Source organism: Malurus melanocephalus, unplaced genomic scaffold (assembly GCF_030028575.1).
Source record: "Malurus melanocephalus ecotype Western Australia unplaced genomic scaffold, MMel_1.1 scaffold_7, whole genome shotgun sequence".
NCBI classification, from domain to species: domain Eukaryota; kingdom Metazoa; phylum Chordata; class Aves; order Passeriformes; family Maluridae; genus Malurus; species Malurus melanocephalus.
In genome coordinates this window covers 1,856,116-1,881,171 of record NW_026623239.1, presented here as the reverse complement: position 1 = coordinate 1,881,171, position 25,056 = coordinate 1,856,116, and the positions used below count along the sequence as shown (strand labels likewise).

Sequence of the window (25,056 nt, the reverse complement as noted above, 5' to 3'; positions counted from 1 at the left end):
GCAATAGGGAAAGATAATTTTTGTTATGTTTTCAGGCCCCTGAGCTATAAATTATTTGCATTTCACAATATACCTTAGCGTATAAACTTGTCAGTTACTTGATGTAAAAGCAGAATCAAGCAGAAGTCAGAAATTCTGTATTTTAAAATTTGCTTTTTTATGCAGAAAAGCTCTAGATTTGTGTGCAAAGAGAGTGCATGCAGTAGAGGACTTTAATAAAAAATAGGTGCTATTTAATTTAATAGTTTTATTTGGCATTGCCATGTTGTGTAATGTTCAAGTGTGCCTGGTGGCTGCAGATATGTTAGTGTATAATTAATTGTGGGATTACAGATTATTCTAGTTTGTAGAAATGACCTGTCTGCATGCTCTTCATCACCCACAAAGGCAGGGTGTTCATCTTTTTCATCTTAGTCTAAGCCACATTGAAATACCTATATATATACATATATTGTATGTGTGTGTGTATATATGTATATATGCACACATGTGTGTGTTTGTGGTTACGTATCTGTTCATTGATTTGAATGACATTAAGCACCTTGTTACTTTTGAGGTTACATTTTCTGAATCTGTAACCAGTGTTAGACAGTTGTGAACCATGTGAACTTTTAGAATAGGTAAGAGAAAAAGACAGCACCTTGGACATTCTTCACCTGAGACTGTCTGTTCTGTGATTGCACATTACACATGCTTGGATAAGCCTCCTATTCCTTCCTCTCATATTTTTCCATCCAGTTGACATTACATGTTATGTCATATAAAAAGGAGTATGTGAACTGTTTTCTCTTTCTGGTTTAATATTTGCAAGTAACCCATTTCATTCCAAACACAACTACCATGTGGTTTTTCTAATCGTGTAACCATGGAAATACTTGAAAAGTTAGTGTCTATGTATATTGCTTGTGAATTTTCTTGWGACAAACTGCCTGACTTGCATTTTTCCTCACTTTATATACAGGCTGGTTTAGCCGGAGCTCCAGCCCGGGCTGTTTCAGCTGTAAAGAATATGAATCTGCCAGAGATCCCAAGAAATATTAATATTGGTGACATCAGTATAAAAGTACCAAACCTGCCCACTTTTAAATAACATGGCTACTCCAGGTAATACCAAGGAAGAAATGTAATAGAGATTTATCGCATAATTGTTTACTAAATAAACATGTCTAACTTTTACTATTTGGGTAAAACTCAAGGTACTGCATAGACATAACCTGAAAAATCAGTGTGTGGAGTTGAATGTTGCTTTTGTCTTGTTTGTGAAATTAAAGGAAAGGGGTGGTTCCCATGTGATTTCTAAATTACATTCCTATGCCCTTGCAAGGCATATCACTGTGTCTCAGCTGCTGCAGTATTTTGGGAAAGTATTTAAGATGTTCTTTACTTTGTATAACCTACAATGCTGAGGTTTTTTGTATATTCACCGAAGTCTATAATTAGTGCGTTCTTTAACTACTTCTGTTWGTCATGATTATTTAAGACTTCAGTGCAAATGTTGCATGAAAACATTAAACTCATGTTTTGTTTAAATAAAATYATAACAAACTGGACTTCTAAATACCTATTTTTGAAGTCTACTGTTTGCAATAAACCACGTTATTTCCTATTCATGGAGCCAATTGACTATATATAAATACTGTTGTAGCAGACATTAATGTTGTAGTTTAATCTCTGAAGGGCTTACACAGGGGTATTGTGCTGAAGATACGGCTCTTCACRTTTCTCACAGAACCTGTTCATTATTATTCTGAAGGAAAAAACTGCCTTTACTGAAGATCTCATGACTTTTGTTTACATGTAGATGTTGATGCTTACACAATCTGATAGACTTTCACTGATGGTCTGACTTTGTGGAAAAGTGGGCTCTGTGGTTGCTCTGTGTTTGAGAAGCACAGAATGAACTGAGGAGACTGGGCAGTTCAAATCCATACATGAGAGTCTATCAAATAATGTGATACAGGAAAAGCACTCTGGAAAGATAAATGGGGATACTTAAATAGGGCCTCTGTGCCTGGTGACACTTGTGTTTCTCTACTTTGAGAATTAGATTTATGAGACACATAGTATTGTTAAGACCTCAGAGAAATCTAAGTGCTATCACCTGTGTAAGTTTCTCAGCTCTTAAGCTCTTCTGTGATTTAAAAAACATAAAGGGGGATAGTGATTGTTTTTTATAATCATGCTCTTAAGCTCTGTGTGATGTACAAGTCTGTTTAAATGAATAATAAAAATATCGTTGGGATATTTAAAAAGTCCTGCAAAGCCTTTTTTTTTCTTCCAAAGAAGTATTTAGTTGATACTGTATATGAAAATGTAATAATATTGTATCAAGGACAACACATTTAGGGCTAGTCTGAGAGATCCTGCATTAATTCAGAAATTTGAATTTGATATAAATGGARTGTTTTTTCTTTCAGTTGAATGTTGAGACATAGTCCGTAGGATAAACTTTGAAGCACATCACATTTTCCTTTTGATCAATAGTAACAAACGTCCTTTGAGAGCATTTGAGAGAGAAAAGAAAGAGAAATTACTTTTGAATCTGATACAATATAAGGAATTTTAATGTATTTGTTAAGGTAGGAATGGGGGAGAACAACAACTTCATGTATATTCTTTGTATTACGTTTACTAAATATCARCTAACATAAATTATTTTTAAAATGCTTTTGAAAACAGAGTTACTCTCTCCATGCCTCTTGAAAAGAATATTTATTCTTCCAAATCATCTTTCTTAGTTTGAAGCTTCCAAAAATTGCAGGTGGGGTTTAAGTAGTAAACTACCTCTTCATCATTTTCACCAAAGAAATTGAGAATAAAATGTGCAGCCATTTTTTCCCCCATGTGAGGTATTCTTTGGTATTCTCAAGTTAGATATYTTAGCTAGCACAGATCTGAAACTTAGCATCTCACCTATTTTTGCCTACTTTTGTTTATCTTCATATTGCATGGTGCATGTGACATTCAAAGTAAAGATGTTGAACGTTTTCCTCTGTTCTCCTTGTGATATAGTTAGTTGTCCTGCCAAAGGAGCAATAGGACATTTTGAAACATTTGGTGCTCTGATCTACAGAATGTTCTTTGGGCTATTTGTGAAAGCAACCCAAAATTTAAGAAATTCTCCAAGTCCTTTTTTGTCTCACTTTCTTTCCTTTAGTTCTTTTTCAGATTTGTAAGGTTACATAGTTAAAGCATTTTTCATTCCTTGCAGAGAAATATTTTCTCTCTTTATTTGAATGAAACACCCTAAAGAAAACATGTCAGAGATGCATCTTGACGTGAAGCATATATCAGATTAATTTCTTGCTTCTCGCTTGTCAGTAGCCAGACTGTTAGGTTGATGTGCCTTTTGAATTCTTTCTCCTATTTCTCCTACTTTTTCTCCTCTCAACTACTGCTTAGGATTTAAAATGGAAACAAGATGTGGGATATGAATGATTAAACTCTTGATTATGAATTTAAATGTTTTTAATGCTGTTATCACAGAAGAGAAACACCCTTAGCTAATATAGGTGAGCAGATACTGGTGTTTGTGTATGTTAATTTGTGTATGTATAGGTAACATGTAAGTAAGTTGCTATGTATAKGTATAGATAACATCTATAACATCTGTCTTTTGCTGTTGTTGAAAAGGAGAAAAGGTCACTTGAGTCATCCTTCAGCTGCAGAAGACCGGCAACTAATTTGCAATGTTCCACATCCAATCCATAGGACCTGCCTTAAAAGTGGTGTTCGTGAGGGTAAAGGTGTAAATGAATCACTTAAAACCATTTTTCCAGGCTCTCTTAGAACTGCAAGATGGATTCTTTTAAACAAATAGGRAGGGCAGAAAGGATAATATTTCAACAGGGTGAGTGGGCATTGTCATCTGCCTCCATGGACTTGGAACAGAGCAACTAGTTTTCCTGCTGGGGCAGGGGCAGTAAGTACTGCTGAAAAAAAATTTTGGTTCTTTTTTTGTTAGAAGGAAAGTATCTCATGTTAGCAGAGAATGCTGCCTGTGATATCAACAGCACATACAGTACATGTTCAATCAGTGTGTTCCTCTGTGCTCCCTGGATAGTGAACCTCTGCTTTGAATATATTTTAGGGGAAAGAAAATTTTGCATTACAAGGGTATACAAAATTCCTCTTCTTAAACAGATGCTGCTGCTGTGATTCATTCTGCTTGACATGGTTTGGTGGAGGAAAGTGTCACTTGTTGCACGGAGAAACAGGTTCAAGCCAAAAATTCCAAGTTGCTGCTGCCTTCCTGTGAGCACATTTGACCTTCTCTTTCTAGTAGCACATTCCAGTAAATGCTAAAATTAGTGCTGAGTTTTACTTAGGCCTATGATAGCCAAATGAGAACTTGCTAAAGTTCTGAGAGTTATTCCGTAAAGTTCCTTGATACAGAATTACAGCATATGCAGGTTGTACTGAAGGAATTTTCTCTTTATAACTGTTAAACAGAACCTAGGTCTCTTTTCCTTGCAGGAAATATATTTCTCAACTTGTGCATTCATAATTTATGAGTATTCATATTTTTGTGAGGAACAAGGAAAGCAGCCAAAGACTGCTAAAACCTGACTCAAGGTGAACAATTAATTTCACAGAAAGTACTGTTTTGTTAATTGGTGTTATGATTATCATAACAAATCGTAGATCTCCTTTACTTTTTCCGTAGAGGAAAATGGTCTGTCCTTGCAATTTTTTGTGTTTAGTGATTACCCCAAAATACTTAGTTATTACTTTCATTCCATGGGCAAAAGCACAAAGGTAGTCACATTGCAATGGCAGCTTGGCAGCCACATCTCTTGTGTGCTGAAGTTTGTTCTTGTGGCACAGTAGGAGTACACTGACCTGGGAGCAACCACAAGTCAAGACATTCTCTCTTTGCACAGACTAAATTGGCCCATGACTGGAATCCAAAGGSATATTGGAGTTGATCCAGCATCCATCCCATGAGGCAGACTGACAGGCACACTTKTGACATACTCCACTGTTTTCCTGCCCAGCTGGGACTCTTCTGTAACTCAGCAGCCCACACAGACTTTGGTGTCCCTTTCTGGGCTGGCTCTGCTCTACAACCAGCCAGAAGGACTGCTGGAGGAGTGGAGCAAATCCCTCTCCAGATTTTCTGAAAAGGACTATAGGCTTGTTACCAGAACTGGAGATTAACACAGTCCTGTAATGATGACTGTGAGCTGCTTGGATAGACAAGTCTGTAGTCTCCTTAATTTTTGTTGGCTTTCACAGATAAATCCACAGACCTTCTTCTCATAAGATTGTCTGCACTTGGCCAGCAGAGTTGCTGTGGGATGCAAGTTGAATTTCACAGCTTTGGCTCTTTGCAGGGTAACTGCATCATCAGCACTCTCTGTGTGCCCCCGAGAAGCTTGCTACTGGTGTAGCTGTAGTGTGTGGCACCCACATCTTTCCCATAAAGGCCCATCCAAACAAATTTAACCAAGCAGTCTGCAAAAGAGAGAAGCAAAACTGCAATGGACTGTGCATTTGAAATAGTYGTTACAAGAATTTGGTTTGCTGTTCTGTGTCAGAACAGCAAAGATCTTTCATAATTCAGACAGCTATCCCATTCCCAAATGAGGTGCTGTTTTACTTCATGCAATAAATTGGGTCAGAGGACAGAGCTCCTAATTCCTTTCCTTCCTGAGATTCTGTGACATCTCATGTGTCATTGCCTTCATTTCATACAAAGTCTGCTTCAACAGGGAGGGCTGTCAGTCTGTCTGTCCATCTTTTATGTGTTTTCAGGATAGGAACTCCAGCAAAGTCCAGCAGGGCCCATCCTGACTGCTGTCCCTCCTCAAGATGGTGAGCACTCATTCAAGATGTGATTGTGCTGGCAACATGTAGAACATAGAGTCAAACGGGAAGACAGTAAGTTGAGATTACATAGTAGCAAAGAATTCTTCACTGTCAGGGTGGTGAGGAAGTGAAACAGGTTTTCCAGAGATGTTGTGGGTGCTTCATCCCTGGAAGTTCCAGGCTGGATGGAACTCTGAGCAACCTGGTTTAGTGAAATTTGTCCCTGCCATTGCAAGGGGYTTGGCACTGTGTGATCTTTTATGTCCAATTCCAACCATTCTATGATTCTGTGAATGTGTTTCTATTTAGAACTATGTTAATACATGCATCTGCATCCTGGCTTAGGTTTCCCTTGCTCCTTTAAAGCCAAGGACAGGTAAATGTTGGTTAAAGACAAGCCCTTTTTTGGACCTGCATGCTGGAACTGTATGCAGGCAAAGGAGGGAAAATGAAAGTGTGAGAGCCTCTTGCCTCAGGGTAACTTGAGATTGTGGTATGGAATTGATGGTCTGAGGAAGCCTCATGAGGTGTTAAAATTGTCCTGGTGGCTATGAGGCTACAGAAAAGGCCTGAATCCAGGTATTCAGCAAAAGGTGCTATTACAGAGATGACTTTCAGGAARATAATTGACAGATGGGAGCAGAGAGAGCATTTTACAATATGGAGTCACAGAGGAAATCGGAAGGTAAGAAATAGTGCTCATGCTTTCTGTCATGGCATCAGTGCAATAGATTGCAAAAGCTTGCAAGTATTACCCTATTACATGGGCCACCTTGGCCTTGGAAATTTCAATTCTTAGGAATCTGTTACAGCCCATTTAAGTGGTTTAGTGCCACTATAGTATCCCTTTAGTTTAGCATTTCACTAAAATGCTTAGACCAAGCACTGTGGGTTCGCACAACATGAATTAACAGCTGTCCCAGCTGTGTCCCCTCCCATCTTCTTGTGCACTCCCCGCCTGCTTGAGGTGAGGTGGTGTCAGGAAAGGCCTTGCTGTGGTAGCAATACCTGAAACAGAGGGGTGCTATCTCTGCTGGTTTGGTTASAAACATGGCACCATGTGTGCTGCTGTGAAGAAAACAAAGTCTATCCAAGTCAACCAAATCCAAGGGAATAGTAAGAGAGATAGTAAGCTGAGGGAAGATGGTATGGTAGGGTAGTAACTCAATAAGACTGCRTCATGCATGAGGTCATTATTTTAAATTAATTCTTTTGTAAGTATGTATGATGAGAGACTTCCTGCTAAATCTCACCTAGGCTTCCCAGGAGGGAAATAACAAAGAGAGGGCTTGGACAAAAAGAAATAGATAGTTTGYAGAGCAGCTTAGAAAGGATGCTGCCCAAAAGCTGTGAGAAACAGAAGTGTAATTAAGGTTGTGAAAGAAGAAAGAGCTGAACAGATCACTTTTTAATCTGGGAATAAAAGTGTGACAGAATTGAGAAATAATTTATTGGGTTAACTGAGAGAGGGAGATGGGGAGAAAAAAATCGCCATTGCAAACCCAGGTCTTTTTTGGCTAAAGACAAAAGCAGCATGCTTTAAACTACTGAACTATGTGTGTTTTATCTGACARTTCCTGGTTAATCTAATTTTACTTTTCTGACAAACATTTAGATAAAGGCAGCATGAGTGATAAGGAAGCACTAACAAAGACAAAAAGAAAGCAGATGGATTTACATGTGAGAAGAGAGAAGACATGCTGTTTCTTAGTAAGTGCTACATAGTATTAGCATCATTTGTGAACAAGAAAGTACATGCATCGTTTTAGTGCACTTTCTGATGCAAAACAGTGTTAGGGCTGCTGGTGGGATGAATATTCAAGGTATATAGTGTTAACAGATAATTCTCCAGTCTCCCTTTTCCTGTTGCCCCTTTCTAGCTGTGCTACCTGTTAAATAAATGACAAGCTAAAAGGATATGAGGGCTGAATTCCTTCAGGGAGTATGTAAATTTCAGTACTGAGACTCTGTGATTCCCAAGTGATGTTTCCTTTTAAGAAAATTTCTCTCCTGCCTGCCAGAAGAATGAATAATAAATAACAGAGTCATTAAGTTTGCTTGGCATTCATTATTTTCAACTTTTTAGGTATTTGGATTTGTAAAGAGTATATGGAACACAAAGTCTCTTGGTCAAAAACAAGAGTGAAAATAACAGGTTGCTTCATACTTCAGAGCTGTATTAATAAATTCTTGTCTGAGTTTGACTGTAATGGTGTGTATCATCCACGCACTACTGTGTGCTGTGATAGCAATATCTGTTCATAGGAGGACGCACTTCTGGAATTTCAAATGTCTCCTTGTTCTTCCCTCTCATCACTTCTTCCTCATCATTTTTTAGCCAAGAGATTACAAATGGAAGCTTAAATATCTTGGAAGGATTGCACCATCTTAAATAATTGTTAATAGATATGACAARGATTATAAATACATTTTCAAAGTGAAGACACTTCGCTCTCGTCTTCCCAGGCTGATACTCTGGATTTTATCTTTGTTACCAAAAATTCACTAAAATAAAAAATTCCTTAACACCAATGTAGCATTAAGAAGCAGGAATTCATGGTTAGATGCATGGGGGAAAGCTCCTTCAAATCAATGCATGCTGAGTACAGGGAATTTTCTGCTTATATACTGTGTTTTGCATACATGCCATTGGTCGTCCTAGAATAAATATATATGCGGTAATCATTCCCCCAAAGCCATTAAAATATTTTCCTTCCTTTTACACATGAATTATTCTGTCCTGAGGGGTCTCTCTGGTGGTCAGGAACCCCAGTGTTGCAGTTGACCTGGCTGACCTGGCAAGGCACTGGGGATGGTGAACTTCCAGTTCTCCTTACACAATGGGCATTGTGCAGTTCCGTAGGCCGGTGGTTTTTGGAGAGCAGGCATTGTGTTAGCTCACCAGGTGTAGACAATTTGTCATCTGGTAACATCTTCATTATCTGGGGATAGCTGGTCCATTAGCATCGAGCCTGGATTCTTTAGAAGGGCTAAGGAAGCTGCAGCCTCCAGTGAGCCCTTCAGTGCACRGTGTGTGTGAGAGAGCTGAGAATGTGCTGCTGTGACTTCAGGCTACGCACTGACCCCAGGCTGGATGGCAAAAGCAGAGCTGTGTCTAGACAGCAGCAGGAAGGCTGAAAGCAAGGTGTTTCAAATTAGGGAAAACTGTAGAAAATAAAGATAGTCCATTGCCAGAAAACATGCTAGGTGGCTTTTCACTTACTTAGTCTTTGTGACACGTAAATACTGTGCCAAAGGTTTGGGACTTTCAGTGACATTTAATGGCCTAACWAAGACCTGTTGAGCACACAGGGTTTCAGCACAGGGCCAGTGCAAATATAATTTTTTTTCTGTCCCCAAGTTAATTATTACACCATGTGTTTTCTTTGCCTTAACAAAATTGTTCTTTTCCCCTCCCTAGTTTCTGAGTTTCAGTATTAAAAAAAAAGGCTCATTTGGAGTTTTTTTTAGGGATAAGATCACCATTTTCTTTATTACTCTTACTGATTTAGCAGATGAGGAGGCAGTTTGGGTGATGCTTTGGTTTATAGGTGATCAGATGGACAGCTCAGGTTCACAGCTTTGTAGAAAAACCCTCTAATTTATTGACTTACAGCACAGACGGGGAGCATCAGACACCCCCAACTTTAGCTGCAGAGGGAAGTGCAACTCTGGCGTTTCTGCAGGGAGAGGCCATTGAACTTTCTTGCTTGACATCAGGTGAGAGTGGTTTTAACAAAAATCCATTAATTTAGTGCATTCAAATGAAAGAAATAGAAAACTTTGGGATGGGAGTAGCAACTGAAAAGGAGAGTTTCTTGGCAAGGAGAGAAAGGGAGTTGAACACGGTTTGGGAAAAATTATGGGAAGGAAGATAGGCACACACAAACCCTATGCAGAAATTTCTGAAGAAAAAGCCCAGAAAGATGGCTCTGAAGGATAGAGTGGGAAGGTAGAAATCAAGATKCTACTGGAAGACTCTGTGGCCTAAAGTGAAGTTTGTTAGAGGACTGCCAGATGAGAAAATCAGGAAGGCCTGTGATTTTGCAGCAGAGACATTTGACTGGATGAGCMACGTGGATCCTATCAAGACCCTGGGGAGAAATATGGGTGAAATTTTCTCTTTAGACTACTCTGAAATGTCTTCTCCAGGTGGACAGATTCTTCCTTCATAAATGAAATCTTAATACCAAACACACATTTTTTTCTATTTTATGAACGCAGTAATAKAAAATACATATACATATATATTTATACATGCACACATGTATTTGTATATATAATTAATTTTATTTATGATAAAAAATTTGCATGAGTTATGCTACCATATTTGCTAAAGTATAAAGGTCCAAATGAGAGCTGTAGAGCTTATTAACCTTGGAGTGCACACATTTAAAGTTGTTTTTGTTAGTGCTTTTAGTATAAATTTAGAGTTAAACRGTACTGCATGTCATTTTCTGGTTATGGAATTGTTTGGGTGGAGGGACTAACAGAGGAATGTGAATCAAGGAAGGGCTCTAGGAGTTTTTATTGCTGATGCTTGAGGAGGAAGATTTGATCTGGAAATTCATTTACTTCTGACATTTCAGATTTGTGTAGGAGTGGTTTCTAATGGCAGGATTGGCCTTAAGGGGGAGATTAGATAGGTAGGTAGATAGATATACAGATTAMAGTGCGGTAATTTATTTTTCTCCTGCTTTTCTAAACTTTTTTGATAACCCTGAAAGGTATTTTGTCCAAGATGAATAAACCACAGCCTTACTTACATGGTCAGTTTTGTCAAGATCACTGTGAGGTGTACACATAGTGTACCATTACATGGTGACCAAGGGACAAGCACAATTGTCATAATTAAACTTAATTTATCATGGTTTCTCTGCAGTTTGAAACAACAAAGCTTCTTGCACTCAAAAAAAAAGGGAAAAAACCCCAAACACACAAAACTTRTATTTTAGGTAAACACTCATCCCTTTCTTTATTTTTTAATGGAATAGAACCTTACAAAAGTAAAGCAATCAGGAAATTAGAGTTGTAGCTGTCTAAAGTGCACTTCCAGTCTGAAAAAATATATGCTCCTAATTAAGAAGTAGTAGGATACAAAAAAAAAACCCCAAATAATCAATGAGAGGTTGTGAAGACAATCATACTTAAATCCCTGGATTATGTGTTTTAAAGTTTGTTTATCTTTAAATATGTTCTTGCCTGACTATTTGATTATGAGAACAACCCTGAAGAGTAGATTTTTAAATRTTTTTGGGTTTGAGGTGGTCTGAGCAGGGGTGACCAGGATGTTTTCAGATCAGTTAGGGTAGCAGAACACTTGTTAAGCTGTGCCACACTCAAGCAATCATAGCACTTGTCACCATGAGCAAAGGGAATGTGTTACTTCCTTACACAGAACTTCATAGTGACAGCATAAATGTCCTCACAGAAAGGAGATTAAGGATTGTGACCTAAACTACCCCAGCTGTGATGATTAACCAGTGCTGCTAGGTGATCAGCTGTGCTTGGGGAAAGGGAGAAGGACAAACACACTGTTTTTAGAAGAGGTTGTAGAACTTCGGGCTCAAAACTACCCTGTTAACCAGCCCTGTATTGTGACTCACTAGAGTAATTAGAAACACACTGTTTATTTGTACCCCTAAAACTAATCAGCTAAACCTACTCCTCCTCTAGGAATATTTGAGATCCATCTCTTTCATCTATTCATCTATTTCAGTGGATCATAAACAGAGGCTAGCATTTTTGTGCTCAACATCATTGTTTATTTAGAAATGTCACAATTCTCTACCACACAGCAATTCCCAAATGCAACCACTTATAAATCAATACAGACCAGTTTGTTTATATGGGGAGAAAGGCATCAATTCAGCAGATTATGAATTTTGCAAAGTAAGAGTTTTATAAAAGGTGCTTGGTTGTGACCACAGCTGTTAAGGAGTGAATCTGATATTGACAGGAATTTTTAACGACAGTTTTCACTGCATGCAATTTTTGCTTAGCACCAAAGAACTACCAAGTGGCACTGGTCCACAAACAGACAGTAGTTCCAAAATSTTGTTACCTACTCTGAGCTTCTCACTCCCTGTTTCTTTGCAGGAAAGCTTGAAAAATCTAGGTTTTCTCCCTGAATGCGACAGGAACAATTTTCAAAGCTGGAAAAGTTTCCAGGCACTCCTCTTAACCACTTCTAAACTGTAGTTTGCTCAATACACCATCTTCCTTACTAGTTACATTTAAAAATACCTGTAAAGTCTATTCACTAAAGATTAATGACATTATTAATTTATATCATACATTTTCCTGGTGAAACACAAGTRTGGGAATTAAGGTGAAATAATGCATTGTGAAGACCTAGATTGTGAGGAGGTCAGTGGAGTTTGGCAAGACAGGATGATTCAAAGGTAGCCTCTTTGAATCAGGCTTACATAAGAAAGGTATGTGTGATAAACAGCTTTTCACAACTGGATCCTAATGATGTGAAGGTTTACATCAGTTCTGTAGTGCAGGTTTTTTCCCCTCCTTTGTATATCTGCATTTAGAAAATAAAGATGTGTTTTTACAAGTTTTCATTTTTCAGAATTATTTCCAGTTTTTGTGATTGAGACTGATTATGTTGGATGTGAGTACATTCCCTGTTTTATAAATATGTGATTTTGAAATGCAATACATTACAGTTATGACTACTCCACCATAAAAAGTTTGTTCCCCCAAGATCCAAACAAACAAAATATGTTCTGTATTTAGTTAACATAACCACAAGAAATTTGACCTTATTTACATAGTTTTTTTCTGTTTGCAAACGTGCAATATCCAACACATTCATCTATCTTGTATAAAACCACTATAAAAGGTGATTTTTTTTATAGTATTAACATCTCAAACTGATAAAAGCGGGACATTTTTATTTTTTGTATAATGCAATAGCAAAAATCKAATACTTTCAAAAGGTAGAGAAGTTTCTTTATTTCAGGTTACAGTTAATATTAGAGGGGAGAAATATGCCCATGTCTACAGTTACCATTATTTGTTTATATGAAGCATTATTTCTTCATATGAAGCATTATTTCTTCATAAAATTCTTTATATCCTTCCCATTTAATATAAGTTGTGAAGGTTGTAGGGAAAGGTTACAAGCCAGGCTATTGATTTTGCCAGCTTATACCAGCTGGAGTTTTTTCTTCCTTAGTCTTAAATACTAGGAAACAGGATCAGGAAATCCAGAGCTCTAACCATAGAGAATGTGTTTTTCATAAAAAAGTCACGCTAGTTTTAACAAAGTACAGAGCTGAACTTTTCAGCAGTGCTGACTATTTGGGACTCCACTCAAAATCAATGGAAACAATCAGTCTGTATGGCTGCACACTGGAAAAGAAAACAAACCTACAATTTAACTTTTTGAGACCAAGCAGTACTGATCAAATCAGCTTCCTTGACGCCCTTGCACCTCAGTGCRTAGAACTGTGACAGGAACAATGGACGCTAAAGCTAGATCTTGCTTTGAAGACAGAGTAGCTTTATTTTACTGAGTATTTTTTAATGGGACTAAGGGGTTAAGCAAGTGTCCTAAAGGGTCTTGAAAGCAGCATGAGGGGCTGAACCTTGTGGTCAAATTTGACAGTGTTGCCCCATGCATTTTGTACTCCTTTATATTCTTTTGGGACCTCTGAAGTTCAGAAAGCCTGTTTGATATTACAGTTTGCACAAACTCCTCTAAAGAGTGAAAAAATTAACAGAGAGCCAGAAAAAAAGATCTAAACAAGTCTGTCTGTCTCTCTAGGGTCAACCTAAATGACAAGCTCAGCATCATTTTGAAATAACATATCAAGCCACAAATCGTAACATTCCTCAATGGCTCACAATATGGCTGTGTGTGCAAAGACAAGAAGGCCCTAAGGCCGTATTTAAAAGGCATTTGAACACCCAACTAATGTCTTAAGCCAAGGTTCATTAAATAGCTTTGGGTCTCTGCTTGTGGTGTTCTTTTTTTTCTAGTTAGGACTTTGTTTGTAAACAGAGAAGTTCTTAGAGAAGCAATCTAAATTAAAATTCTTCTTTTACACAGATGAAAGTCTCTGCCTGTAATCTTCCCAGCTGTAAATGAATGAACTAACAATAGGCTCTGCCTTAGGATAAGGAATTGCAGGTCTSCATCTACCTGCTTATTTGGATTGGCTTCCAGAGTTCAGAAAAAGAAAGACAAGATCTAAAACAAYGACAGAGGATTGGAGTTCTGCCTCCTGGATTTCATGGCCCAGCTTCTTTTCCAGTGGGTTTGGAAAGCTAGGCTTCTGAGAATCTATCCACCAAAGCTACGTAACACAGAGAAAGATAATCACTGGGGATTATCTGAGGAAAGATATTAGCTGAGGAAAGAAACAAGGATTAAGTGTTCAAAAAAAGCAGTCAGTGTCGGGGTGAATGTGTATTCCTGAGCGTATCATGAAGGCTCATGACAAGTTAATGTTGTTAACCACTCAGTGGCAAGATGCCAACATCTGTGACACCAAAGCAGGTGATTCCTGAAGGGTCTGCGTACCCTGAAGCTGCTACTGACCCGGTGCTTTTTAGGGTTCACTAARCATCCTGACTTGGGGTTTGGTGCCTTCCCAAGCTGATGGATAGTTGTGAAGGCAAACAAAACATGGATTGGTTGGAGTGTCATATGAGTACATTGTATTTTGAGAAGGATAAAGGTGTACTAATATTTCTAGCCTGAAATTAATATGAGTAATTCTAAAACAATTTATTCCAGTTGTAAAAGGAATGCAGACAGGTGCATCATGTTCTCATTTTTCCTGTTAAATAGAAGTAAATGTATGTCTGCAAAAGGGAGAAGTAATCTCTGGGGATTTTTTAGGAGTGAGAAGGCAGTTACRTGTTGCAACAGGGGCATTTTTTTCAGCTGAGGCCTTCCTTGCTTTGGCTTTTAAAATGTATTTTCCTCCTACTTTCCACACAGCAGGACATGTGTGTTGTTTCCTGGAACTGGAGTGATCATCCATTCTTATTCAGATAGCTTTAGCTAAGCACTGCTTTCAAGAAACAGTATCCCATGACAATTCAGTCTCAAGGAAAAGAAAACCTCTATTAGAATGCAGTTCCTAAATATTTGCCAATCTGAGAAATTGGTATTGGAATAGCAACATTCCATGTGCTTGCTGAGACATGGTAAGTAAACCAGAAGGAAAACCAAATTATTCCATGAGCAGCAGGACTGGTAAAGCCTGATTTCCTCCAAATCCCTGCACTCTGTCACCCAACACCATTCCCTGCAACCAGCCAGTTTCCTTTACAGTACCCCAGGAGATGTCCATCTCAGTAACTTGAGCTCCTGTGCTCGTGGTGTTTCCAGTTCACTGCTTGGCTCTATATTTTTGTCTCTTTTYCCCCCACACCATATTTCTGAGCTGAGGGGAGAAACAGTGGCTATGGTTCGGAACAAGCTGATGAGCCAGGCAGTGCYGTGTGCCCAGGGCACAGCCAAAGCACATGGGATGGATGGCCTGCCACACCGTGCCAAAAGGAATGGTATATAGCAGTTCCCTCTGCAAGAATACTGGATTTTAATTCCTCTCTCTGTAGATATATAACGCCTGGGTAACGAAATATCTTTGCAATGTCTGGTTTTGTCACACAGGCTGAAATGGATCAACAGACTCAAAAATGAGAAGGAGAAAATGAAAAAACTTTATTCCTTACACAGATAATGCTGATAATATTAATGTATCTGCCGTTTTGTATTGATAGGCATAGAACTGGCTATTTGAGATCTTAGAATGGCATGTAATGATTGTAGTATAGAAACTCAGATAAATAAATAAACCAACTGCTACTGTTGGGTAAGTCAGTGGGTATGAAGTTTGGAGTGAAAGCCAACTGACTGCCCTCTCATGTTGTTGAGCTGGAGGATTTTTCATCTATAATTTTCATCTATCAATTAGTAAATGGACTCGGTGTCTGCTCTTATTTCTGTAGTCTTAATTATGTGATGTATAAAGAACAAAAGTTGAGCTCTACAAATTCTCTTCTTGAAGTTTTGCTTTGTTTAATAGTGTAACCAAATCTGTCTGACTTCTCAGAAGACTTACTATTTAGGATTGGATTAATGCATTTGGGATTTGGAAAGTTTAATTTATTCTTTTCACCCAGCCATGCCAACTGTGTTCTAACAAATAAACAGAGGTATATAGGTATATGAAGTGTTTTTTTTTTTTTTTTTTTAATTTAATACTTGGTGTTTATGGGAGTTGTGATATCATAACCACATTGCATATGTTATTAGTGTGAGGCTTTGTTGTAGAGTAGAGAGAGAAGTGTGCTTTAACCCTTACATGAGTAGTAATCCTGCTTCTTTTATGAATTATTTGCTTCCATTTTATGTAATTTTTYTTTCACTATGGATCCTCACATAAGACAATGTTTTATTTTTAGCAGTTTTTCCTATTTCTTGCTAGGATTTAAAACTTGACTCATTGTGTTTTATATAATCCACATCACTCTAAGTGCTGTAACTTGATTACTCTCCAGAGGTCTTTTCATGTTGATCACATTTGGAGAACTTTCTTCATGTGGCTACAGCAATTGTATAGAAGTCTCAAGAACCAAGACTGCATGCTTTGAAAAGTAACTGTTTCAACTGGATATGAAAGTAAAAGCTGTTCTGGTCAAGTAAATGCCATGTAATGGAAACATAAAAATAACTCACTTGAAAGATTCTAAGTTTTATATATATATATAAATGTATATATAAGGTTTCCTTGCAGCTCAAAAAATAACTTTTAATAATTGCTGGTAGAGCTGTTACAAATAAAGTATTTTTCTGATTCAGCTGCTTACTCTTTTTGTATAACAAAGTTATTTAATAGACAGCTCTTTACTTTCAAGAACTTCAGAATTCTGAAAAACTAAATAACCTATTTATCTATTTATAGTAAAGATATTAAGTATCTATTTGAACCGAGGTCCTTGAATCACTCTTTGAATGACTACAGCAAAGCTTGCTACTTTGTGCAGGTGAAAAATTCTGATTTTTTTTTTCTATTCCTCGACTTCCCCGTTTCATTCTCTTTCTTCTTGAAGGAAATACAAAAGGTACATTTATCTCTAAAAAATGAATGAACCATCTGCTGTGTATTATGTATGTACTTTGTGCCATTTTAGTAGCCTGTAGGAGTTTTAGTATCCTCTGTCTTTTGCTTCTGCTCATCATTTCTCAGTAGTTTTAGTTGCCTTTAATTATTGTTCCTTCCTATTATTGCTTTGCTTTACCTGTCTGGAGAGGGGTTCTGTCTGTGTCATAAAATGCTCTTCAGAACTGGATGGACTTTATCAAACATGACATCACTCCTTTATAAAGCCTCCTGCCTGKTTTTTGTCATTTGGGCATGACTGGATTGCAGATGGCTTGTCAATCTGAGATTCTGTGCTGACTGTTGTGCCAAAGTGTCTCCTGCCTCTTTTTTCCTGTCTGGAGAGRACTGAGCCTTAGCAGCCCATTAAAAATTGCGAGGATAAGACATASAAGAAGCTGCAAGACAAAGCGGAAATGAAAAGGGACTCCTGAGATGAGTTGCAGAGACARGTGCAGTGCAGAAAGTGTGAAAGTGTAATTCAAGACAACAACCTTGAGCTGCTCCTCAGCTTTTTATAGGACCTGGAGCATGCCAGTGCATTCTCAAACAGTATCTCTGCTTTTCCCTGACCTCTGAGCATAGAAAAGGGTTGCTGGCCTGTGAAACTGGCTGTGCCCTACATGTACAGTGTGTAACTGTGTTTCCATGGGTTTGGCTCTATTGGTTACTGAATTACAATARTAGAATGTAAATCTTGGGCTGTGCTTTCCCCCCAAAGCTCTCTATTCCCATGACTTCCTGTCTGCAGTCTTGTACTGCTAAGACCATTGTCTCATCCTCAATTGTCAAACCCAGATAAATTAACTATAGGATCACTGAACCCAAAGAGATCTCATGTCTTCCCTGGTATTACAGCTGAGAGAACCTGATGACCACAACAGCCATTTTACTGGAGCAGTTTTCAGGTATCTTCTAAGTCTCCATCTGCCCTTTTCTGTCCATTGTAAGCAACAAGAATTTAATATGTAGAAAGCAAAATTACAGGCTTTTTTGGATGCTCCTGCGCTGTATAATCTTTCTGAGGAGTTTGGGCATGCAGCCAGTTTATTTAACGACAACTAAGACCRGGGTAAAGTTCTCTCTGTTAAATGGCCTAAGATGATAAATGCTAAAGTGATAATATGSTAAAATTAATAGATCTGGGACCAAGTGTCTCCAAACACGTGGTGAAGTCAGCTTTGTGTCTCCGCCAACTGCTCTGTTTTTCTTACCATGTGCTGGCAAAGAGTCTGTGGCTCTTTCAGTATATCCTGTCTATCAATCAAAAACAAAAGCTTGCCATAGCCTATACATTGTGCAGAAACCTTCCCAACCATTCCATAAATCCTTTACATTTTTTTCACATGCAGATGGTTTACATTTTCTGTTCTCCCTTATATCTGCATTAGGATAAAATTTTTTGTCTTACAGTGACTTAAACTGAAAAATAAGTATCCATCCATTATGCTGTTTTACCATGTTTCTTCATTTGAGAAAGAGTCTGGGGAGAACCCTTTTGTTACCTTTGCCTCAGAAGTCTTAGGACTATGTAAATCTCTTTGACATGAAGTACTCATTGGAGGCTCTGTCAGAGTTAAAAATCAATAATTTGTGTGGGATTCCCTCTGTGCTTTTTTCTTGATTTTTCTGGTTCAGAAGAAATTGTAATATTGGTGAAGTTCAGAAAAAGATGATTTAGTGCCCTTCCTGCACTGATTGAGATTATTTAGAGCCCTTGATCTAATTGCAAGATTGTTGTTTTTGTTTTCAAGCTATAAGAGACAAGTACCTTCTTCAGCCAGTGCTGCCAAGGAGTGTAGCCCCCACGCAATTCGTTAAATCATTCGTTATTAATTCATTAATTCATTAATTCATTAATTCAGCTGTCTAAACACAAGTCATATTACTTGCAGTTATTTGGCTTTATCACAGTATTCGTTATTAGAAATGAATTCATTATTAGTTTTATTATTCTAAGCCAGGGTTTGCTCTGTCTTGCCAGCCCTTGAAGATCTAGATTATAATTTGGAAGAGTACCATGCTATATTGTCACTCAGAAAATGATACTGCACAGGCATTGACAATATTTACATAGAATTTCAAGAAGCAAATATCTCTTTAAATATTGAATGGAAAGGGGGGATTATCACTTCAGCATTGTTTCCTTTTTTCTGCTCTCTGTATTTCCTCTTTAAGGGGGTGGGGTGCTTTTCCTTTTCACCCACAGACCATGACACTGGCTCTGCRCAGGAGGTGGTGAACAGCTGTGTAGAGGCAGGAATAAATAGTCAKGACTGAAGGAGGACAGGAAATTTTAAAACCAGTGCTGCCACTAGAGAGGTGTAAGATGAAATTGCACCTTCCACAGAGCTGAAGATTTGCTAGCATACCAAAACTCTCACAGAGACATTCTGGGTATGTGTATGTCACCTGCCCAGAGAGCACACAGCTAGCTATAGCCATAAATCCAACTGGTGAAAAATTCCAGCATCTCTACATATTTTTATTTTCACTTTAGTTGAGGGGTCTTTGCTGAACTCTAAGTGCTTCACTTTGAATTTAGAGCTGTGTAGATTTTTTTCTGCCTTTTTAAAAATAGTATATATCTTTTAAGGTAATATTTTATTATGTATCTGTTAATACTATCTATTAATAATTATTTTAATTAGATGTACTGTAGGTATTTTAGTGGTAAGTATACTAGATTTTATTCAGTAAATTAATTACAGAGGTTAGGAAGTTATATTCATTATTTAATTGTTCACTGTTTCGTAACTAATATAAAAAAAGATAATAAGACTGTATAAAATCAAAAATGTGAACAATTTAAAGCATTCCAGAATTGAAACAACTTTGAAATTACACAGTCTGATACTTTTGAAATGGTTTGCTTCACATTAATTGCAAGTGTCACTTAGATATTTCTCACCAAAATTAATATTTCGTGTTTGCTGCTTAAGATACACATGTTCCACCTCTGCTACGTATCAAGGTTTGCCTGGGTAGGTGTGCCAGCTAACAGCTGTACGTGTGAGCTTCTGTCTGCAGTGGGCAAGAATAAAGCAACAGATGCAGCCTTAAGCATACTGTTTCAGTTGTGAGAGGCTTTCGAAGAACAAGAAAAGAAACAATAGAATTTAAAAAAAAAAAAAATAAAAAAAAAAAAAAAAAAAAAAAAAAAAAAAAAAAAAAAAAAAAAAAAAAAAAAAAAAAAAAAGAGAAGAAAAAGCTGTGATAGCAGCCTGCGGAATGCAAGCCCCTTGTATTATTTTGCACTTACAGTGTCTACTGCTGATTGCTTTGTGCTGTTTATCTGTTTTGCTGGACCGCAGCAAGCTGAGTCCTTGCACAGCTTGTCTTCATTTCACCAGACGGTTCCAGTGAGTTTCAGGGTGAAGATCTGATTCCCGAGGCTCTTAGAGGGGCTGGTCCTTTCTATATGGTAAGGTGCTTACTTAGCTCCCCCTGTTCTGATACTGCAGTTATTTTGTTGGGTAATCAATTTTACACAAAAGAGGTTAGATACTTTTGTAAACAACCACAAAAACTTTCTAGGTTAGCTAGAAAGATGTATGTTTGCCTGAAGCATTTGGTGTAAAAGTTGTAACATGAGACCTCTRTTAATTTCTCTTTTGAGGCAATAATCTTTCTACGAACATCAAAACACACAATGCAAATAAGGGATCAGTTATTCAGAATTTCCTCTCTTTTTTTCCACCCCTCCTGTTGCAACTCTATTGTTCCAGTTCTCTGATTGTTTAGACCATTCCTGGAATTCTTGCTTTTAATTTAAAAATTCCAGAAATGTTGTATTGCTTGTCTGCATGGTTATTCACAATTGCAAATGAAATCACTTTGCTGGCAGAATTTATAATACAGAATAAGAGAATGTCTAATTGTCCTAATCAGATGTGCATGTTCGCATTCAGTGATTTTCTTTTGAATAAAAAAGCATGTGCAAAAGTTTAGGTATTTTGTGGAGGTATCCTGAGTTCTCTTTCGGTATCAGACATCAGAAAAGTAATAACGTGCATATGCTTAGAGCAGGATGGTGACAAACTTTTAAAAAGAGGTTATCAGAAATATATGCTCTTTTAATGGCARTATATGTGGTATTCCTCAGTTAAAGATACATGGACACTGGACTTCTAACATTCGTACTTTGACGTACCTTCATCCCATACTTCTTTCCAATTCCAMATTTGTCACCCATTTCCCACCACAGTACCTTTAAGGAAAGCTTCATTTTTTGGCACAACAGTCATGGCAAAGGCAAGGGTTGGTGCTGGCAAACCACTACACCAGCCTTGACAGGTACCCTCAGATTTCTGCACATGAGGCATTTGTGCCTCAGACTGGGATGGTAAATGAGGCAATATCTAGATGAGATAAACACGATTTTGGTGTCTGTGATGMGTTTTTTCTTTACTGCTGGTGACTATCATTATTTCACAAGTTCTGGATAGATACGTGGAAGATAAAAATTGTGAGTTGCTTTACAGCACTGGATATGTAAACAACACTCTAAAGAGAGTTCAGGCAAGGACAACTGATGGCTGCAAAAGTGGCAGATGTCTCCCCTAGGAGGAGTTTTGCCCTTGCCCTATCTTCCCATGCAGGGGTAGCAATTGGCTCACTGAGCCGTGAGCTGCTGGGTTAGTGGGAAACCTGCCTGAATCGACCCTCTTGGATGGCGTTAAGGGATACAGCACGCCAACAGAGATATCAGTAACAATAAACACAGTTGTTRAGCAAAAGTTAGCTTGTTTGCAGTTTTAGAAGGCCAGTCATGGGGTTAAAACAAAGTTACCACTCCCCATGGTAAAGTCTTTTAGTTCTTGCCTATTATGATCACATCACTGTGTTTTAGGGTGGACACAATGAATTTGGGAAGAGTACTGAGATAATTCTTGGGCTACACTCCCAACTTCATTATTTCTGCTCCATTCTACCCACAGCAAAGAATCATTCAGATTTTTGAAGCAATCCCTGGCTGCCATTTTATGATACAATAAAATATGTTTATGCAACTGTAGTGTCTATTATGTGAGAGAAGGAAAAGAATGATTAAGTAGTATAACAAAAGTGGCATAGTGCCAGGGATTTGTCTCACTTGCCCTTTTTAATACAACTGTGTTAACTCAATTTTGAAAATATTTTCAGTTTGAGACACAGAACCCTCAAAAAGTGACTATATGCAGTAGTTCTGGTTTTGAGACGGAGTCCTGAATAGCTGCATTTGGTTCAATAAATTTGTTTGGGATATTCCCTCTARCATTCTTTTGAAAAACCCCTTCTTGTAGAAGACTCTCCAGCAACAGGATTAACCCCACAATAACAGAATGTGATTAGAGCGAAGTAGAGAAACTGAGAATGGAGTAAAGCATTACAGTAACTGTAACTTGGTGTGCATTGTGATTCAAACAGAACTGTTGAAGGGAAACTTAATTAACAAGGGAATTGGAGATGTGTGTCAGGAGAGGTGGCTGCTGAAGAGGTCAYGGAAGGGGCAGGATGAGCCAGCTCTTGCTTTGGGAGGCGTTTGTCCACTGTGCTCTGCATTGCTTTTTTATACTTGACAACATCTTCCTGGCCCAGAGCAGTGGTTAAATGCTGTACACCCAGGTAACACCAAATTAATTGCATTGCTGTCTATACAATTTCATGACTGGTTTGCACCTACTGTCTATTTTATGACAGCATTGGCCAGGGATTATGATCCAGACACTTGAAGAAAGAACTCTGTTGAGATGAGATCTGCCCTTTGCGCTTCCCAAGSCTAAATGCAGGCAAGATGATAAGGTTCAACATTTGAGGTTTCCATGTATTTTGAAATAAAATTGTATAGGTTGTTGTAAAGGTTTGGGTTCTAGTGTGCTCTTGTTTGTATCCAACTTTACAAAACTGCTCACAGCCCAGACAACAAAAACACGGAAAGAGGAGTAAGAGTGAAGGAGAATAGAACCAGATACACCAGAAGGGTCAAAGGTTGCATTGGGGGTTATTAATGTTCTGCAAAGTCAGCCATCCTGGCAGTTAAAGGAACATTATAATGGTTAGTCTACTGTGTATTATGCCAATAAAGAAAGTCAGAGAATGAAAAGTGAAGTTTTCCATATCATGTCTCCTGGATTATGCTATCCTTATTCCTTAGCTCCAGCTATGATTTTTGTGAATCCCAAAGATCTCCTCGCACAAACACATAGCAAAAATAGTTGCCTTTGAAGAATTCATAATGAAGTGCCAGCCTAAACAAGTTCTGAGGGCCTTTCTCCAGGTTAGCAACATGCTAAAGGGAGCAGAGAGGAAAGTGGTGGACAAAAAGGGATGAATAGAATACAAAGTGATTATTTTTGACCACTGCTTTTTTCACTCTTTACAGAATTCATAATGTTCTTGCCTATCAGTAAAGAGCAGGAATTAATCTGAGGGAGTGTCTAAATAAGTGAGACAAGAAAGGTCTCTTTGGTGAGAAGTCTCAGCCTTCAACTGCACAATACTTGGGAGAAATCTGTGTTGAATATGTTTTCATGTAATCTGTGATACAGTTACATGTTGTGTGTCATCTTTACTTGGAATGATGTTATCTCTGGTCTGACCAAGATGCAGAAGAGGCAAAAGGGGAATCGGCAAAAGGGGAATCAGCAAAGTGTGTGTAATGTTACTCTGCACAGTGGTTTCCAAAAATCTGCTGTAGAAGAAGGCCAGCACTGGTGTAATTTTTTGACAGCTCTGGAATAATTTTTTTGCCTTTCACAGTTCACGGCGAAGTAATTCTGTGTTTTAGTACTTTCACTTTGCTTGTTGCTACTTTCTCTGCATTTTGAAAYGTCTTGATTTATGGAAGAATACTGAGAGCCTACTGAGGCTCAAGGCATGGGATGGGTAATTCTGCCAGAATGTGTACTCTTTATGCTGAACTTCATCYTTGTCTATCAACCACAGCTGGAAAAACCTTTCCTGTGAAGTATCTGTTCATAATCTCTAAGGTGCCATCACCTTAAGGAGAGGATGGAACAGTAGTCAACTAAAGGGGGAAGAGAACACTTTGTTCTGTTACAGAAAGGAGCACTTCAGAGTTCACAGTTCATTGGCACACACATCCTTCTGTGCACATGGCGAGGGAAGAAGTCATGCAACGAGGGGCCAAGGGAGTATTAAATGAGTCAACGGATTGAGGAGGTGCTTGAAAGGGTAATCAAAACCAGGAGGGTTTGCTACTCCAGAAAAGGAATCACTACAAAGAATAGACTGTTCATCCTGGACATCACTTGAAATGTGCATGAAATGGGTGTGGATTTGGTAATAAAAGCTGAGCTTVCTTGACAATCTTCCAATGGGTTCCCATGAATTCCCAGAACAAAGGTTGCTTAGAACTTCCTTTGTGTAAATGAGYCCACGATAATCCTGGTATAGTTATGTTGGACATCTGCTTGGGCTTTGAGGTTTATATCTTGTGAAATGTCAGCTTCAGGGAATAGGAGCTTGTGGGTTCAGTTTTAAATTCTGGTTAAGTTTGCAGTGGTGATCATATGTCCTTTATTCCTGTCAGAAGTGACCCCAGGGAAGAAAATTACGACCCATTCATGATGCAGGGGCCAGGAACAGACAGTGTGTGCATGTCCTATGGTCTGTGATGTGTGCAGTGGCCCCTCCAGAGCCAGGTGGACTGATGTGAGGACAAGGGTGGTGCAGTATGTAGTGAGTGAGATCTGGTGATGTGCTGGTATTTGAGATGAYTCTCCATCAGTGTGGTACCAGGGCAATAAAGGAATTATAGAGCCCAGGAGTTCCTTCAAGATGTGAATGAAACCAGGTTGGGACCACTATGGGATAAGATCTTAAGGACTAAAGTTCACCAAAATACATCAAGAGTTTTTCTGTCCAAGATAYTGAGTGTATTATAAATTTCCCAGAAGTCACTAACACTTTTAACAAATAATTCTGGCATGCAAGGTCCGGTTACCACAGCAGATCATCCCTAAGTATTGCCAGGGGGCCCCTTTTCTTTTGAGTGGCTGGCACTACAAAACCATGCTCTTCCTCAATGCTGACATTCTCATGGCCTGAAGTTTTGAATACTTTGCCAGCATATGCTTGATTTTACCATGGTATTTGTTGTGGTTTATCT

General features: G+C 38.3%; 1 protein-coding gene across 1 annotated transcript in view; it reads left to right on the top strand.

Annotated features, from left to right (window-relative positions):
- Nucleotides 1-2,258, top strand: part of AP3S1 (adaptor related protein complex 3 subunit sigma 1) — a 28,574-nt gene extending 26,316 nt beyond the window's left edge. The window contains exon 6 of the mRNA XM_057372362.1: nucleotides 962-2,258. Within this exon, the coding sequence (XP_057228345.1) occupies nucleotides 962-1,090 (129 nt within the window). The 3' untranslated portion in view covers nucleotides 1,091-2,258. The remainder of the gene's footprint in view (nucleotides 1-961) is intronic.
- Nucleotides 2,259-25,056: the final 22,798 nt, after the last annotated feature.